The sequence below is a fragment of the Myotis davidii genome, unplaced genomic scaffold (genome assembly GCF_000327345.1).
Source record: "Myotis davidii unplaced genomic scaffold, ASM32734v1 scaffold1, whole genome shotgun sequence".
Classification (NCBI taxonomy): Eukaryota; Metazoa; Chordata; class Mammalia; order Chiroptera; family Vespertilionidae; genus Myotis; species Myotis davidii.
Window position 1 is genome coordinate 2,573,840 of NW_006294681.1, and position 18,153 is coordinate 2,591,992.

Below are 18,153 nucleotides of genomic sequence, written 5' to 3' on the forward strand. Positions count from 1 at the left end.
GCAGCTACACATTTTCTTAAACCTCTATCAATGCGCCTTGGGTCTGGGGAGGAGGGTCACCTGGTGGCACTGGTGAGAAGCATAAAACCCACCTGGCCTGCCTCTCCCGTTTTTGCCTCACCAATATGTGCGCATTGGTACGTTAGACATCTGACCCCTTTCTTATCGCACGCTCTTATACTGAGGACAGTTAACGGACGGAAGCACAGACTCCCTGCTACTTGTAACAAGCTCTTTTATGCTCTTGTGAAAGCCAAAGGTGAACCTCCACCAACCCGCCTATTTATAGTTTGCAGAGTTCTATCCCACCTACTGCCTCGGGTTTCTCACCAGAAGACACAGCCGACTTCATGCTCGTCTCCCACTGCCCACTCACACCCCCGAGCTGTCAGGGACGTTTGCCACGTCAGCCCGCTGGCGGTTGGCACAGGTCAGCAATAACGGGTGATGTTTGAAGGAGCTGCTATCGCCAGCATATCCATCAAATAAATTACTGCCTGGCGTGAGGGGACGAGAAACAGCTGAACGCCGTCCCAGAACAAATGCTCCCTCGGAGCAGACAGACTCCAGGCTGCTTTCTGCATCATAGAGTCAACATGACAGTGTCCTTGCTTTCAGAGCTGTGAAGGCAGGAAGGTCAAGTGCCCTAGTAACATTCATCTTCCCATCACTCAATGCCTGGAGGGACAGGGGACGACCGGTGTGCGATGCCATTCTGGGATGTTGAACTCCGGTCAGGAACGTGGCCTTTGGACCTTCAGGAACTCGCACAGAGCGAGCAGACTGTAGCCATTCAGTATGCTCAGTGAGTGCAAGAAGGAATGAATGAAGTGAGGATTCGCCCCACTAAAGAATTGCCTACTGGTCGCACCCCATCCGCTTTCTCATTTGCTCACACTGAAGCTACGGGTCCCTCTCCACTTCCTTTTTTTTCCTACTCATATTAGAAACTGAAAAGGCCCTGAACACTGAGCCTCCAAAATCATCTCAACTTGCTGTGCACCCGGCTTCCAATGCACATTCGTCACTGTCCGGGCCCCACTAGAATGACATTATTGTTTACACTGGGCCTCCTTGGGCCTCTTGACTAAAAGATTGAACTGAGTGAGGATGTGACAAACCTTGAATTTGGACCCTAAGTCCATTTTGCCACTTAGCAACATACCACTGACTCAGCTTTTGATTGTAAGAGGCTTCAGGAGCTCTGAGTTCAGGGTAGGAATGAAACCGTAGCTAGGGCTTTGCGGAAAAGCCGTCTTTACATTCAGACAGACTGGGGAACAGTCCCACCTCTGTTATCTGTTACCTGTACACGATGCAGATCCTTGTGGGACTATGGTAGGGATTAGAAAAAATATATAAAGCACTTGGCACAAAGGCACTTAACAAAGGGTAGTTACTGACATTGGTGCTAGGACCTTCTAGACCAGCCGTGGGCAAACTACGGCCCGTTTGAAATGAATAAAACTAAAAAAAAAAAAAAAAACAGACCGTACCCTTTTATGTAATGATGTTTACTTTGAATTTATATTAGTTCACACAAACACTCATCCATGCTTTTGTTCCGGCCCTCCGGTCCAGTTTAAGAACCCATTGTGGCCCTCGAGTCAAAAAGTTTGCCCACCCCTGCTCTAGACACCCCCCATCAGGGGTTCTCAAAGCATGCTCCAGCTCCATAAGGACTCGGAAATATGACGGTCTTTTAGGTCATCACGATGCCTGAGGGAGGGGCTGCTAAACATTCCACAGTGCAGGACGCAATCCTACACATGAAAAATGGAGCAGCTCCAAAAGCCAACAGCGCTCCTTTTGAGAATCACTGCCCGTGACCTTCAGGTCCTCTCTACTGTCCCACTGTACGCATCCCCACAGTCGTCCACCAACAAGAAGTCCACTTGCAGCCTCTCAGAAGCTCCATGGGCATTTTGAAATATCTAATCACTCAGGGGCTGAGCCGTTGGCTCCAGATGTCTTTGGAATGAACTTGAAATTGGAAGCCTTCAGTCTGAGTCTAGGTTCTCCCATTGATGAGTCATATAGTTCCCCAATTAGAAAGCACCTTCTCCTCCTCGAACCTCTTTTTATCATCTGTCACTTAGTGATACTAAAACTGCGCAATGGTTATGAGAATTCAACCAGAAAATGTACATGGAAATGCCTGGAGACCATCATGTCCTGGGAAGCTGTATATGGATGTACAGTATTATGTACTATAATATCATTGAGTAGGAGCCAACTTAAGGCTCTTTCTTCTCTTGGGAAATCTGATTGGCCTAAGCAATGCTGTGCTGAGCTCTTTGGAGCATGAAGCACAAGGAAAAATCAATAATCCTTATCCTGCCTTCTTAAAAATGTTGATATATTATTCATAGAGATTTTTTGAATTAATTTTTACTTTAAAAATATTATGTGTTATTTTTAAGTTTTAATCCTTATTTATTTATTTATTTATTTATTTATTTCAGAGAGGAAGGGAAAAGGAGAGATAGAAACATCAATGATAAGAGAGAATCCGTGATTGGCTGCCTCCTGCACATCCCACACTGGGGATTGAGCCAATAAGCTGGGCATGTGCCCTGACCAGGAATCAAACCGTGACCTCCTGGTTCATAGTCAAAGCTCAACCACTGAGCCATGCTGGCCAGGCTATATGACAATATTATTTACTTTTATTCCTGAGTGATTTGGTGGCCTCTTAAATTTTTGCATCCTAGGCAAATGCCCCCTCCCTCGCCCTTGTCCTGATTCTTAATCTCCAATCTAGTTGGTTGTGTTTTGTTTTTTGGCTTTTTTTTTTCAGACAGAGAGGCAGAGAGAGGAAGTGGAAGAGAGAAGCATCCATGTGAGAGCAAAACAATGATATGCTGTCTCCTACACACCCCTACCGAGCATAAAACTTACAACCTGGGCATGTGCCCTGGACAGAATTGAACCAGCAACCTTTCAGTGCATGGGGACAATGACTGAACAACTGATACACATTGGCCAGAGTGAACTTGGTTGTGCTTTAATCCAAACCTTTTATCCCTTGTTCTGTATGGTGGGGAAAGAGCCTACTGGAATAATTGCCTCCTTAGAGTAATTCCATATATTTGTCAGGAGTAATCAAGTTATTCATCAGCCCTTTTTTCTCTCCACTAACTTATCCTAACTTAGCTTTTCCTTACAGTGCCACGGCTTCCTTACAGAACCAACTTTCCAAATAATTTTCAACCTAGCTGCTGATTTCTGAACTTTTAATTGTGATAAACAAACAATACCCTGACAAAAGAATCTCAAGTGTAACTCTATACATTATGATTTGTTTTTCTCCCACTCCAGTACTTGGAGACAAGCTGGTCTGCACATAGCACTAAGGGATGCTATTGTCATCTATCGTGGGGCTTTTATTATCTGGACTCCCCAACTGTCTTTCTTATATCCTAAGAATTTAACAAACACCCTAAGATGAGGTGATTTCTCAGAGCTACAACTAAGCGAGCACAGAGAACTTTGGAACACAATAGCTTAGAGTCTCAGTTGCATTTTTCATATTTTCCAAGTAGAGAAAGGTTGGTTATAGCATCAAATCTTTCCACCCTTAGAAAGTACATCTTGTGACCCATGATTGTAGATATTTGCCTGATTTAAATTCTTTTCTTAAGAAACATTGGCCATTTATTGAACACCAACTATACTAGCCTATGATCGTCACCCCCACTTTACAGGTTGAGAAACTGAGGGTAGTAAAAATTTAAGCAACATGCTCAGGATCACATGGCTGGTTGGGAGGCAGCTGAGATGTGAAGCCAGCCATCTGGCGTCAGAGAGAGGGCATTTAATCACGATTCTATTCTGCCTCTTGGACACAGTCAAGTAGGGCAATTGGGGTGAATCCTTGCAACAGCTCCTCATGCCAGATATTACACCCACTTTCACTTAATGAAATTGATATTCCAGAAGGGAAAATAACTTGACCAAGTTCACTCTTTTTCGCTGAGTGAAATCCATGAGAAACGTGCTCATACTTCCTTTCCATGGTAGGGCATTCTTGGGCCAATCAGGCTGTATGACCAAGTGCAAATGTGCAACTCAGAAAGAGATAAGAAATAGATTTCATTTTTATCAGATCTTAACAAGAAAATTGTGGATTCTTGTCAAGGCTGATATGAGTGTAGGTGAGAAAGATCAAAAGGCTCATTGAGCAATAGCATCCCCTTCAGTCACTATCACATTCCAAGCTGATGAGCTAAAATGTAAACTCTGCTGACCCTGGAAGCTTCATTTTATGGATGAATATGTGGGTGCTGATTTAATCTAATGCATTTCAGTTCATCCTGGCAGCCTCAGGAAACCATGGAAGTCAGAGAGCTCTCTGCCGTGGCCTCGTTTCTGGAGGAGGCCAGTTAGTGCTCCACAGCCCAGAGCGCTCCTGCTCCGCAGTTGGCACACCTAACCCAGGCAGATGGGGCCCTACCTGTGCCTCTGGATCATCCTGCCTCCCAGCCCTCACCATTATGCACTTTTGTTCATGGTGTCTGGGTCTAGAAGAATGAGATTTACATAGTTTTATAAATATTAATAACCATTTTAATCTCAGTAAACCTTTTGTATGAGACATTCAAATCACTTCCCAGTCATCACAGGCTCCTAGCGAGAGTGAGATAATCATTTGGCAAAGGTGTGCCAACTTTCCCAGGCCTTTAGGACCCCCTTTAGGCTGGGTCTGTATAACAGGGAACATGTTTGGGGAGAAAACAAGTGCTTCCGATGGGTGTGCAGACAGATAGCACCCATCGGCCCACCCCATTTTCAAGCATTGTACTCCTGTCTATATTTTTAATTTATTTACCATCTATTCTCTCTTATTTTTGTAGTGGGATGTTTTATAATGTTAATAATAATACCAAAAGCTAATATTAAGTGTTTGCCATGTGCCAAATAATAAGCTGTGTTCCTAAATGCATTGTCTCATTCAATCCTTCCAGTTGCATTATTAGATAGACATCATTATCATCCCCATCTTACAGATGAGAAAACTGAGACCCAGAGAGGTTGCTTGTCCCAGGTCATACAACCAATAAATCACATGACAGTGAGATCACATTCTAACTGAGGCTTGTTTGCTTCTAATGATCTCTGGCTGTCAACAGCATAATTTCATCATTCACCTTCTTGTAAAAACCAAAATACTTGGAACAAATAGTATTTTACAGTTTGAAAAATATTGACTCAAGTAGACCCAGCCTTGGAGGTGGGGTGGTGAGAGGAAGAGAAAGAAAGAGATTACTTCAAAAAGCCTAGTGGATTAAGAGCCTGTAATGTGAATTTTAAAATCCCTTTCCATTCACAGATTTAGGCTAAATGAGCTTCACATTCATGAGCCATTAAAGCTGGAAAATATCTCAGGCAGTACCTCAAGCTTCTTATTTTACACTTGAGGAAACTGAGGAACAAAGAAATGAAGTAGCTCATCCAAAGCTATCATAATCGTAAACATTCGGATTATTCCCTCAAAGATTTGCTTCTTCCTTACAATTTATTATTCTTAATGCATTGTGAGGTATATACACAGGCCAAATGCTAATAGAAAAGAAGATATTTTGCTATGACTTACTTCTCTATGTGTAAATCAGTACATACGGGCACCTGTCTATGCATCATCTGCCTTAGCAGACGGAGGTTCTAGAACACTTACAACTAAGCACAAATGAAGTCAGCTTGATTATTCTCCAGGATCATCAAACAATTTCCTGTTCTCAAATCCAAATGTTAACGTGCCATTCTCAAAAGGACAGCCATCCTGTCTAGTTTGAGATTGATGTGCTGTGTTGACAGGTTGTTAACAGAAGGAGTTCTCTCATGGGAGATGCAAGTGAGCAGTTTACATGTTTGCACCATTGCTTGGACAGCGGGCTGCACAAGGAGCTCTTGGCTGGGAAGGACCTTATGTTTTCACCATTGTCCTCAGTGCCTAGTATAGTGGTAGGCAAACTCATTAAGCAACAGAGTCAAATATCAACAGTACAACGATTGAAATTTCTTTTGAGAGCCAAATTTTTTAAACTTAATTAGGGTACTCCTAAGGCTTAGGAAGAGCCACACTCAAGGGCCAAAGAGCCGCATGCGTCTCACGAGCCGCAGTTTGCCAACCACGGGCCTAGTACAAGCTCTGATCTATCCCAGTGGCTCCCTGTTTTTGGCCATGCCCCACCTAAGCATCTCTAAAATCCTGATGCCCTCCCTGTGACATATAATTCTTATTAATCAAAAAGTGAATTCCTATTCATGTGGAGGAAGCCTAAAAGGCCATAATAATAATAATAATATGAAGTGATATGAAAAATAGCAAATAAAGTTTCAAAACATATCATAGAGGACTGAAATGCATAAATATGTCACACTACATATCTATATACTGTATATGAGGACCCTAGAACCATAAGAAATGCAAAAAAGTCACTGTTAATAACTCATTCTCAAATTGCTACCCCTTAAAAATCAAATTGCCCCCCTGCAGGGCATGTGCCCCACATTAAGAACCACTGGTCTATACTCATTAAATGTTTGTTGAGTGAATGATGGATAGGTGACTATAAAAATCTAGAAATATTTCTCATTAATAAAGCTTTGGAATGAGGGGTTCATCGTGAAAGCTTATGGAATAACAGAGCAGAAACACAGAAACACAGAAAGACAGGCCAAGCTCAAATGCAGACCTAACCAAACTCTAAACTCATAGTGTGAAAATATTCAAAACACCTTTCAGGGTGAGAGTGTCCTATCACAATTAATTAACGAGAAAATAGCCAGTGGCTGCTAAGGTGTCCTGTACTATCAACATATTTAAGAGGCGGATAGTGATAGGAGACAGTGAAAGGGCACCCTAGAAATACCTTTTAATTATATTGGGGAAGGGGTTCTTTACTCCGTTTTTAAAGTTATTTTTATTATTATTTTTAAACCTGTGTCTCCCCACATAAAGAAAAATTCCAATGATGACACTGCTGTGCAATCTCAACCCACAGGTGAAGTTTTGGAGATTGATTCATGCATTTTTCCTCATTCACTATATATAGGCTACTGTGCCCTGTGCCAAGAGGGAAACATGAAAAAGACACAGTCTCCTTCCCTCCAGGAACCTGCAGTCTTGGAAGGAGGGGGTGAAAAAGAGCTCAAAGGTAAACCCACAATTACAATAAAGCTGGGTTAAGACAACTCGCTCTCAAGTCAGATTACCAGGGTTCAACTTCCTCTCCATATTTTACTAGTTGTGCGACAGCTTTGTGTCATCAAACGTAAAATAGGGATAATAATACTTCCTGACATGAAAAGTTCTTGGTGGGTTAAACAATACATATAGAGGCTTCGTAGAGTATGTGGTGAGTAGGCAAAATATTAGCTATGGTCACAGTGGTTCTTACACATCTATTGTAAATGCTTTAATGTCTACATGAACAGAGGAAGGGCACCTAACTAAAGATGGTTGGGGTCTGAGGAGATAAAGACTGCCTTCCTACCCTAGCTGGTTTGGCTCAGTGGATAGAGCATTGGCCTGCAGACTGAAGGGTCTCAGAGCACATGCCCGGGCTGCGGGCTCGATCCCCAGTGTGGGGTGTGCAGGAGGTAGCCGATCAATGATTCTCTCTCATCATTGATGTTTCTGTCTCTCTCTACCTCTCCCTTCCTCTCTGAAACCAACATATATAAACTCATGGCCTAAAAACTTCCTTTGTGGGTTTGTGAAATATCTATACATATATATAAAAGGCTAATATGCAAAGTGTCCCCTCAAGAGTTTGATCAGGAGACTGGGAGCTTGATCACTTGCTATGACATGCACTGACCACGAGGGGGCATCACAGAATGAAAGAAGGCCCCGCTGGCAGCCGGAAGGTCCCGATCAGCCCTGATTACTAGCTGGACCCTATATATATATATATATGACTGCCTTCCTGAAGAAACATAAAGAGGAATCTGAATCAGATTGTGTCCAGGGTGGTTTGAATAGGGACAAGAAGTGGTTGGCCTCTCCTTTAGGTGTGTGATGGGACAGTTCAAAAGCTTAGAGGCATGTAAAAGCCTCTGCTATTCAAAGAAAGGCTTATACTTCCAACCAGCTGGACCCAAGAACAGAAGATGTGCAGAGGGTGAAGTGGAGATTGATAAGTTGGGTCATAAGAGGCCTTCCTTTTCTTTGCAGACTTTTAATCAGGAGAAGGATGTGACAGACTTTTGTAAGGGTCACTCTGTCTACAATGTAGACAAGAATGGTTCAGACGACACTAGACCAGAGGCAGCAGTGCCAGTTAGGAAGCCGTCCCCGGAATGCAAGTGAGCAATGACAAGAGCCTAAACTAAGGCCACAGCAGAGGGAGCAAAAGGAAGAGATTTGAGAGGCTCCTAAGAAAAGGATAGGATTTGGCAAATAATTGGATGTGAGAAGCAAAGGCAGGGAGCAGCCCAGGATGATACCTACATTCCTGGCTCCAGAGAGTTGATGGATGGAAGAGCAGGTAGTGCAGGGAAGAGGACACATTCAGATGGGGACATGTTGAGTTGGTGGTTCCTTATGGGATTTTTAAACTTACAGAGGAGATCCCAGAAATTATTTTATGTGTTGAAAACACTTGATTTAAAGCTATCTCATGAATCCATTTTTGTTGTGCTGGTTAAAGAGGAGAACACTAAAGACAGAATATATGGTTCTGCTGGAAGACCAGCTTTTAATTTTGTTAAAATGTATGACTCACTTTAATGAAGAAACTGGTGACTTCTAAGGTGTCTCACAATTCTAACATATGATTCTGTTGTTCCCAAAACAGCCATGAATCTAGAACTACCTTTTGATGACAGTAAACTCATGGCCTAAACACTTCCTTTGTGGGTTTGTGAAATATCTATATATATAAAAGGCTAATATGCAAAGTGTCCCCTCAAGAGTTTGATCAAGAGACTGGGAGTTTAATCGCTCACTATGACGTGCGCTGACCACCAGGGGGCATCGCAGAACAAAGGAAGGCTCTGGCTGGCAGCCGGAAGGCCCTGATCAGCCCTGATCACTGGCTAGGCCTAAGAACCCTATCCCTGCACAAATTTCATGCACCGGGCCTCTAATATCTATATAATAAAAACCCAGCAACCATTATGGCAGAATGACTGAACGACCAGAATGACTGGTCGCTATGATGTGCACTGACCACCAGGGGGAAGACGTTCAATGCAGGAGCTACCCCCTGGTGGTCAGTGAGTTCTCACAGTGCGAGCACCACTCAGCCAGAAACCAGGGTCACGGCTGGCAGCTCAGCGGCGGTGACTGGAGCCTTTCCTGCCTCCGCGGCAGTGCTAAGGAGCGGCAAGCCAAGCAGTAAGGAGTGAGCAGGCGGGTGGTTAGGAGCGAGGGGTCTCAGATTGCAAGAGAGGGCATGGGCAGGGCTGAGAGATACCTGCCCCCCATGCACAAATTTTGTGCCTCGGTCCCCTAGTGCTATATAATAAAAGGCTAATATGCAAATCTCTACAGCAGTGCTAAGGAGTCCCAGACTCCAAGAGGGCTCAGGATGGGCTGAGGGATACACCCCCCCACACACCCAGTGCACAAAAGTCATGCACCAGGTCTCAATTATATATATAATTTACCTCAGAGAGAAGGGAGAGGGAGAGAGAGTTAGAAACATCAATGGTGAGAGAGAATCACTGATCGGCTGCCTCCTGCATGCCCCATACTGGGGATCAAGCCTGTAAACCAGGCATGTGCCCCGAATTGAACTGTGACCTCCTGGTTCATAGGTTGACACTCAACCACTGAGCCGGGCCTGCTGGGCTGGAATATATTTATATTTTAATGAAAGCCTACTATCCATAAAGCCATAAAGCCCCAACATGCAATGGCTATGCTTAAGAACAAGAAAAGCCAAGTAAAGACGCTATCTACATTTACCTACTCTGGTCCCAATTGGCTGCGAACAGCAGGAGAATCTTCCTGCCATAGTGGTCGCGGTTTTCCAGCACTCCAGGGAACCCGTCGATGAGCGCCCTCTTAATGCCAGGGTCATCGGCCTTGAAGTTTTTGAACATGTCCAGGTTTAGCTGGCGGTACTGGAAGTACTGGGCCAGGAGTCTAAAGGCATCTGCTTGGTGAAACTTCCTGGCTCGGAGAAATCTCAGGATGAAGGCATCATCTGTACGTAAAAATCCAATGTCAGGCCTGGTGATGATCATGTCCCTGACCTGCTGAATATCCTGGTGTAAAATATCTGGGTTTTCATTCAGTTCCAGCCGAGCTTTCTCTATAGTCTCTGGACTGAGTCCAGCCTGTAAGTGGGTCATCTTGGCCAAATCTCCTTTCCAAGGGTTTACTTGCTGATACTTGGGAAGGAGAGAAACTGGTCCCATTCACGTGACGGTCTGCTGGAACCCTGGCCCGCTCCACCGTTGTTTTACGACCAGGCTGCCACCGAAATAGACAGAGCAAGCGTCTTCGTTCTGTGCCTGGGAAACAGCAGGACATCCAGGTCCTATGTGGTGGCAGCGCTCCAAAAGGGAAGCAGAAGCGAGGCCATTTCCACTGCAAAACAAGAGAAACAAAACAGAGACGATGGGCGAGTGCATGGATCTGAGATAGAAAAGCAGTGCATTCTGCTTCCGGTCTGATTAGCTTAGGTATCCAATGAACAAAGGGTAAATTGCCTTCACAAAGGTCTATTTGGCATAATTTTATTGACAGACTGAACACATAATATGCAAGTGTTTGAAATATGCTCGGGAATTTTTTTTAGTTACACTGACTAGTTAACATAATAGTATGCAGTCAGATTAGTAACAGATTGCACTTTTATTAATTGCCCTGAGAGAGAGGAAGAGGAAAGATGCTTTTCTGCTACAGCATGCTTTATGGGGCTATTCACAGGCCCAGCTATGGCAGAGGAATTATGGCTGCTGTACAATTTACTGCTTCGCATTAGCCTCTTTCCTCAAATAGATGTATCTTTCAAAGAAACCCCCTCCCCTACCTTTCTTAAAGGCAGCCATTTCTATCTTAACAATAACAAGGGACTGTTAAAAGTCACCCCATCATAATTCCAAAGGTGCCTAATTACTAAAAACTGAACTAACAACAGTGAGGGATGGGGAGGGAAGGGCAGGCTTATAACTGAAAGCTTGACCTTCAATAATCAAATGCAACAGCATTGGGGAAGGATGCTTACATGTGGACATTTCCAAGGGGTGTTATTATTTGTCTTTGTCAAACTTCTGCAGGGAAGGCAAAGGGACTCAAAACTCTGTGTTGCTTCCCTACCTAGTACAATATCTATATGGGCTTAAAAATCATTCCATTTTATATACATTGTTTGTTGCTCTGAGATATGACTTCAGTCATAACAATTTTTATTTTAATCACCTCAGATACATTCTTTATGATTTCTCCACCTAAATGGTATACAGAGAGGCACCCATATCTTTCTCATTTTAAGTATAAATGTTTAAACTCAGACATCTGTTTGGTCTAACCTGGAAGCTCCGAAAATCAGAAGACGTAAATGAACTTGGAGGCTTGTATTTTCCCCTTGGCATTCCTAAAACAACAATATCTGCAAAAAGGGGCAGAATACTTACTCCCAACCTAATTATTATTGCTAATGCTTTACCATACAAAGTAATTTAAAAGCCACAATGATTCTTGTGCTTAATTTAGGACTAGCAGTACTTTCTTAAGGGAAATAATCAACTTACACATTTCTGCTTTATACTGCCTTTGCAAAACAGCATTTAGCTTTGTAATGTGTGGAGATAAGAAATAGGACAGATTCTTGATTCTCACTGATTTTAAGGGAAGGAAAGGAAATAGTAACAGAAAGTAATGAACTATTCCCAGGACTGGAAGAAACTCAAAATCCATCTAGTTCAATGACCACCTGAGGTTAAAATTCCCTCTCTAATAGCCTCACCACACCCCTTCAAAAAGTTCCCTTCTTTGATGCTTCCCTCTTCCAATTCATCTCTACACTCACTGCAGTCTATCTTTGACTACTATTACTAACCAATAGCCAGGATGATCATGTAATTTACTATTCAAATTTAGATGCTAGGGGGCACTAATGATAATAACACTGGAACAATAGGCATAAACCCGACAGTTCCAAGCAAACCAAACAGACGGTCACCCTACTAGAGAATGACCTTTCTGTTGCTATATCCAATAGACAAGTTTCAGTGCCTCTGATGAGTGGCCTCTATCAGTATTTGATGCTGATGACTTCATTCTTCTTGAAACTCTCCCTTCCTCCCCCTCTTTTCTGTGACTCCACAGACCTTGATTTTTCTCTTAGCCTTCTGTCCTTTCCTGCTTAGTCATCTCTGGGCTCCCCTCTTCAAATCAATGTGGTGTTTTCCAGGCTCTTGCCCAGGGTTTGATCATTTTACCTGGATCACTTCAGTCCATCGCTATCTCCTGATCTTTAGGCTATTCAACCGCCTACTGAACACCTCCACTTAGATGCCCCAATCTCAATATGTTCAAAACTGAACTAATCATAGTTTCTCATTCTTAATTTGTTCTTCCACCTCCGTCCATCTCTCAGTGACTGACATCATCCTCTGTATAGCTTCCCACGCTAGACACCTGGGAGTCAGCTATTATTCCACCCTCTCCCTTACCACCCACTTCCAGGCAATCACTTCCATAATATTTCTCAGACCTGACCAATTTTCCCCATCCGTTTTCACTGCCTTTGTTTGACCACATTGCTCCTCACCTGTTTAGTACTGCAGCATTCCCACTGTGGTACCCTTGATGCCTTTTTCCTAGTCTATTCTCTATATTACAGTTGAAATGTGCTCATGTCACTCCTTGATTGACATCGATCAATAGCTACCAATTATCCTAGGATAAAACCATGTAACATAGTTTCTAAGACCCTTCATCATCTGGGCCCTATCTGTCACCATCCGATCATGCAGTACACTAAGCCACTGCAGTTTCTTCTTATTTCTGTAGGCCTTGGCCAAGATGCTCTATCTGCCTACAATGACGACTGGTTAACTCCTCTTTTCCCTTCAGGAGTCATCCTGGAGATCATCTTCTCTAGGAAATCCTCAATGATCTTTGGAGGTCATGAGGAGCTCCAAAGCCCTTACCACACCACATGTTACTGCCTTCTCCCTCTCTCCCTCTTTTCTTGAAACACCCTGCAGAGAAGAGCTGGGGCTCATCCATCTGTGCATCCTCAATACAGTGGGTGGTACAAAGAAGGTCAGCTTCATGAACAGATCAACTTCATTGTGTTCATTTCCTATTCTTGGTGCCTAGAACAGTGCCCGATGCAGAGTAGGTGCTCAGTAAATATATAGAGAGAATAAATGAATAAAACACTCAAAATATTATTGCAGTGAGTGAGTAAGTGGTTTCCCCTTTTGTTTGGGAACATCGGGACCCAATGAGGCATTGCAGCTGACTTTTCATTTCCTCTCTCATTTACAAAGTATTTTGCTCCCTGAGAGAACTTAGCCTGGGCACATTGTCCTTCAGAGAATCACCCCTTGAAGCATTCTGGGTGATGTTCACAGTTCTAAGCCATGTTGCAAAAACGCTTAGAGCACAAGGCATAGTACTGGCTTGTCCCCTGCAGAAGATTTAAAGATACTGGGAGTAAGTTACTTACTTCACAGTTCAAGGGGCTCAACAATATTTTTGAGATAAATTACTGTGGGTTCAAGGGGAGAGTTGAGGTTGCATTTTTCATGGCCCACTTGCACACAGAGCTGTGCCTCCAATCTATACTATCTGAAATAAATGTGCTTCAATCTATATCTTTATACTGTGCTCAGCATAAAGATATAGTGGAAGCTTCTGGAGAGATTACCAAGCCCGGGTCACTGGGTTTCATGCTTAAGATAAAATAGATATTTTTTCAGTAAAGGAAAATCCTTTATTTCAGAAGTCTGAATAGATCGCTACTTAAATAAATTCAACTGGTAATATTTAAGGCTCTAAAAATGTTTTGCTATGTATGAATGTTCCCAGAAAGTAGCATCTTCGATTGACTATACTCTTTTTTTCATGTGGAGGACTTGGTTCTCATTTATCTTTTCTGAATTGGTCAAACAACTATAAAAGGATACATTATACTTGGTTATCACACGAATAGTTTTCTGTCCTGGTGGCATTCATAATAGCTATGATTTCTTATTTATTATAACTGTGTTTATCATGTTCCAGGCACTTACATACTCTTCTTTCATACAGTACATTATTTAATATAGTCAGCATTTCATTTTTTAGATGAGGAATCTGAGGCAATGAGAGGTTAAGTGACTTTCCCAAGATTACACAGTTACTAAGAAGCAGAAACTGGGTTTATGCCCATGTGATCTTCCTCCAGTCCCATGCTTTTTTAATACTATGTTCTGCCTCTTATCTATACCAGCGAGGTTCTAATATTTACTACTTACAATATTTAAGACTTATGTGACTTTCAGAAAGAAATTCCCTCTCAGTCCCACTCTCCTTCCTTAAAAAATCCATTCTAAACCTACCATTCTAGAAACTTACCTACGCCTAAGGGGTTAACAAGACATTGCTAGGTAGCCTAGCACCATCCCTTACAAATGTCCAGTTACCACAGTGTCCTCTTTTCTTCATCAGAAGATGACTGAACCTATTTAAACCCTAGCTCTCTAAGCCTTTTCCAGCTGTCACATTTTTTCCTCTTCCTTTACATATTTTCATTTGGCTAAAAAGCCAGATCAAAGACCCTGCCATTCTATTTGATACTTTGCCATGCCTATTGGAGTGCCAGGCACAACCTGGACATTGGAATGTGCCTGATAACCAAAAAGAGCACTTTCGGCAGATTTGTGTGCCTCAGAAACTATCTTTCCCATTGCTGAATGGCCCCCAATGAGTATTTTTTTTTTTAGAGGTTGTTCCAAATACATGGAGAATAACTCACCACACCCTCTGAGGAGCCCAAGGTAGAATCTAACTTCTACTTCTAATCCATGCTTTTTCTAATCAACTCGAAATTTAGCTGGTGCTATTTTGTATAAGGGAAAGGAAAGAAGAGTCTCCATATTATGATATTTGAAAGCATGCCATCTGTAGATTCAAAATTCATACTTTATCTCAAGTTTCCATTAGAAAAAAAATCAATTTGCATATTTCCTCATTCAGAACTCAGTCTTAATAAGGTGTACATTTGTGAGTGTGCGCACACACATCTCTATAAACACATCCCCTAATGCATGTTTATGAACCAAAGAGTTTAAGTTAAAAAGTCATTTCAAAAGTATATTAATTTAGCCCTGGTCAGTTTGGCTCAGTGGATAGAGCGTCAGCCTGTGGATCAAAGAGTCCCCAGTTCGATTCCACAGGAGGCAGCCAATCTATGTGTTTCTCTCACATCAATATTTCTCTCTATCTTTCCCTCTCTCTTTCACTCTCTCTAAAAATCAATGGAAAAATATCCTTGGGTGAGGGTTAAAAAAAGTATATTAATTCAAATGAAATCTATTTTGGTTATTTTATAATCTATTATTCTCATTTATTTCATTATCTTCGGAAACACATTAAATATAGTGAGGAACAATCAGAATAATAACCATGTCTTGTCTACTATTATGTCTGTACGTATGTATTATTTAAAAGCATTTTCTGTCAAATTTTTTCACTATTTCAATGATCCTGCAATATGTAGAAGAAAGATAATTCCCTGGAAGATGCTGAGGATTATGTGAAATAATCTAAGTAAAAATGCTTTGGAAATGAAGAGCTCCATTTTATATTTACTGTAATATTCCTGTTTATATCATTATTTTGTAGTCTCCTGGTAGACAAAAGGATATTGAGGCCCAGAAGAGCTAAGCACTTGGCTTAAAGCAGGATAATGAGCTGTTATTAAGTTGAGGGGAAATGCAAAAAACAAATACTCATTGAGTACTTGTTATGTGCCTAGGGCTTTGATGTTATATGATCTAATCTCTATACCAACCCTTTAAGCTAAGTTATTTAGTAGCTGAAAGGATAAAACTGAGATTTAGATAGTTTAAGTATAGCTGGAAAAACAAAGATTCATACCCAAGCCCACCTGACCCAAAGCCTTGTTCTGTTCATGACCCCACCTGCCTCCCAGAGTAGGTGCTTTGTCTACACCATCCTTGGTACTAATGGCCTCACAATCACTCAGGCACACGGCAGGTACACACCCACACCCCACCAGTCCTAGGAAAGATTACTTAAGAAATGCTATAAAATTGGCCAAATTGGAAGAGGGAAAAGTACATTGTTGGTATGACCAGAAAGAAAAAAAGACCTATAAATATTATTTGAAATACAGGAACATCAGTAACTAATTAACAATACTTCAAATATGTGTTATTTCTGGGTGTTCTTAGTAATACAAAGAACAATTTTAAGGACACATAACTTTAAATTAATACAAATATAAAGTGATAAATTATATCCATGTTTGTTTTGTGGGCTTCTCTTATAAGAAAAGGATGAAAAACGAAACTCAGGGATAAAACTTCCCACAGGAAGGTCTAGTCAGCTATTTCCACCAGTAACTGTGAACGTTGTTTACACATTTTAAAAACATATTAAAGTAGGTTAACCCTATGGCTGTTCACCTTTCTAAAAACCTCACTTCAAATATTTTCAAATGTATGAATTTTCCCTCAGGAATGCTGAACGAAACTTTTATACTGAACAAAGTAAAAATAGATGCTGCCAATACTTCTAGACCAAAACTGAAAATCACAGTGACCAAAAATACTTTTTTTTGAGTACAGCTCTACTTGAAATCTTTCCTGAAAAAATGGCATGCCCTCTTACTGCTTACATGTAAATCTTAGAAGCTGGTCAATTACAACATTCTTTAGTGCTGACCAGAAAGGACTTTTTCCACATGGCGAATTTGAGATTGACCATTAGGGCTCGCAGGACTTCTCTGCATAAGTGCTGGCAAAGGAACAGAAGCCCCGTGCGTAACAAATTGGCCCCCAATCCACTGACTTTCTGCCTACCATTAGTCAACGTGTAGATATGAGTGGGGAGAGTAGTATGGAAAGATAAAGGGGAGACCTCCAATCATCTGAAAGTGTAGAGGAACCAGAATTTAGCCCCTGGCTCACAGTCAACTTTCCATCACCTTTAGCTCAGTACTTGGGCTTACCCTTGCTATATAAATATTCATTGTGTGGACTCCCTGGGCACCCTTTAAAATAGCAAGTAAACACAGACTCATCTGCTCCCATTTGTTCTTGTTCTTCACAAAGATAAAAAGTAAATTGAAATGAGTTTCATCAGAGTAGAGACTCTGGGAAATTCTACCCAAAGTAGGTGCCAGATTAGAATTTGAATATGCTGGGTCTCGAATAAAGGAGACCTATTTGGCAGAGGGATTCTAGTGCCCTGAGTTCTAGAACAATCTATAAAACTTATAGTTTTTCATTTGCTTTGGGACAGATAATGCAAAGACAACATGTAAGGAAGGTGTGGGTTTGTCTATTGCCTCACCGTATTAGGTAGAAAAGTTTTCATTTAAAGAAGTCTTCAGACCAGAATGTATTTTTATGTCATTAAATCATCTGCATAAGAAGTCATTGAAAGTCAATGTCCCAATTTTAAAAACACATTAGTTGTGCTTCTTGGAAGTATCACTTGAAGGAAAAAAAAGGAAAACACGCAAAAGAATAAACTCTTTTTGAGGAAGAGGATCCAAAGGACTATAAGAAAGGCAGGGATTATCCAAAGGTGGCTACTAAGTCCACCTGTCCCCTTTCCCACTATGTTTTTCCCAGCACAGCTATGAGACTCTTCTTCTGGATATGACTGGGCAGATGATAACAGCAGGTATCTGAGTTAAGAAAACTGCCTGGTGAAAGAGAGACGCAGCAGGATGTGTATGGGTGAGGTGGGAGGAAATGGGCTGTTGGTATAACTTTTCCCCCAACCAGAGCTATGACTTCTGAGGTCTTATTGCCTCAGAAATTGGAATGGCTTTTGTTTTGTTTTAGTGTGAGTGCCATTATTTAATAAGACATGAGGTGGGAATGTTAAAAAAGAAGAAAACTGTTCTTTGTCTTTGCTTCTGAAAGTATGGTCTGTGGATCAGCAGTATCAACAGCACCTAGGAGCTTGTTAGGAATACAGACTGTCAGGACACACTCAGACCT

At 41.8% G+C, this 18,153-nt stretch overlaps 1 protein-coding gene across 1 annotated transcript in view; it reads right to left on the reverse strand.

Moving 5' to 3' along the window:
* CLVS1 (clavesin 1) overlaps nucleotides 1-18,153 on the reverse strand; it is a 140,555-nt gene that overhangs the window by 118,461 nt on the left and 3,941 nt on the right. Inside the window, exon 2 of the mRNA XM_006769047.2 lies at nucleotides 9,920-10,546. Coding sequence (XP_006769110.1) covers nucleotides 9,920-10,374 — 455 coding nt within the window. The 5' untranslated portion in view covers nucleotides 10,375-10,546. The remainder of the gene's footprint in view (nucleotides 1-9,919; nucleotides 10,547-18,153) is intronic.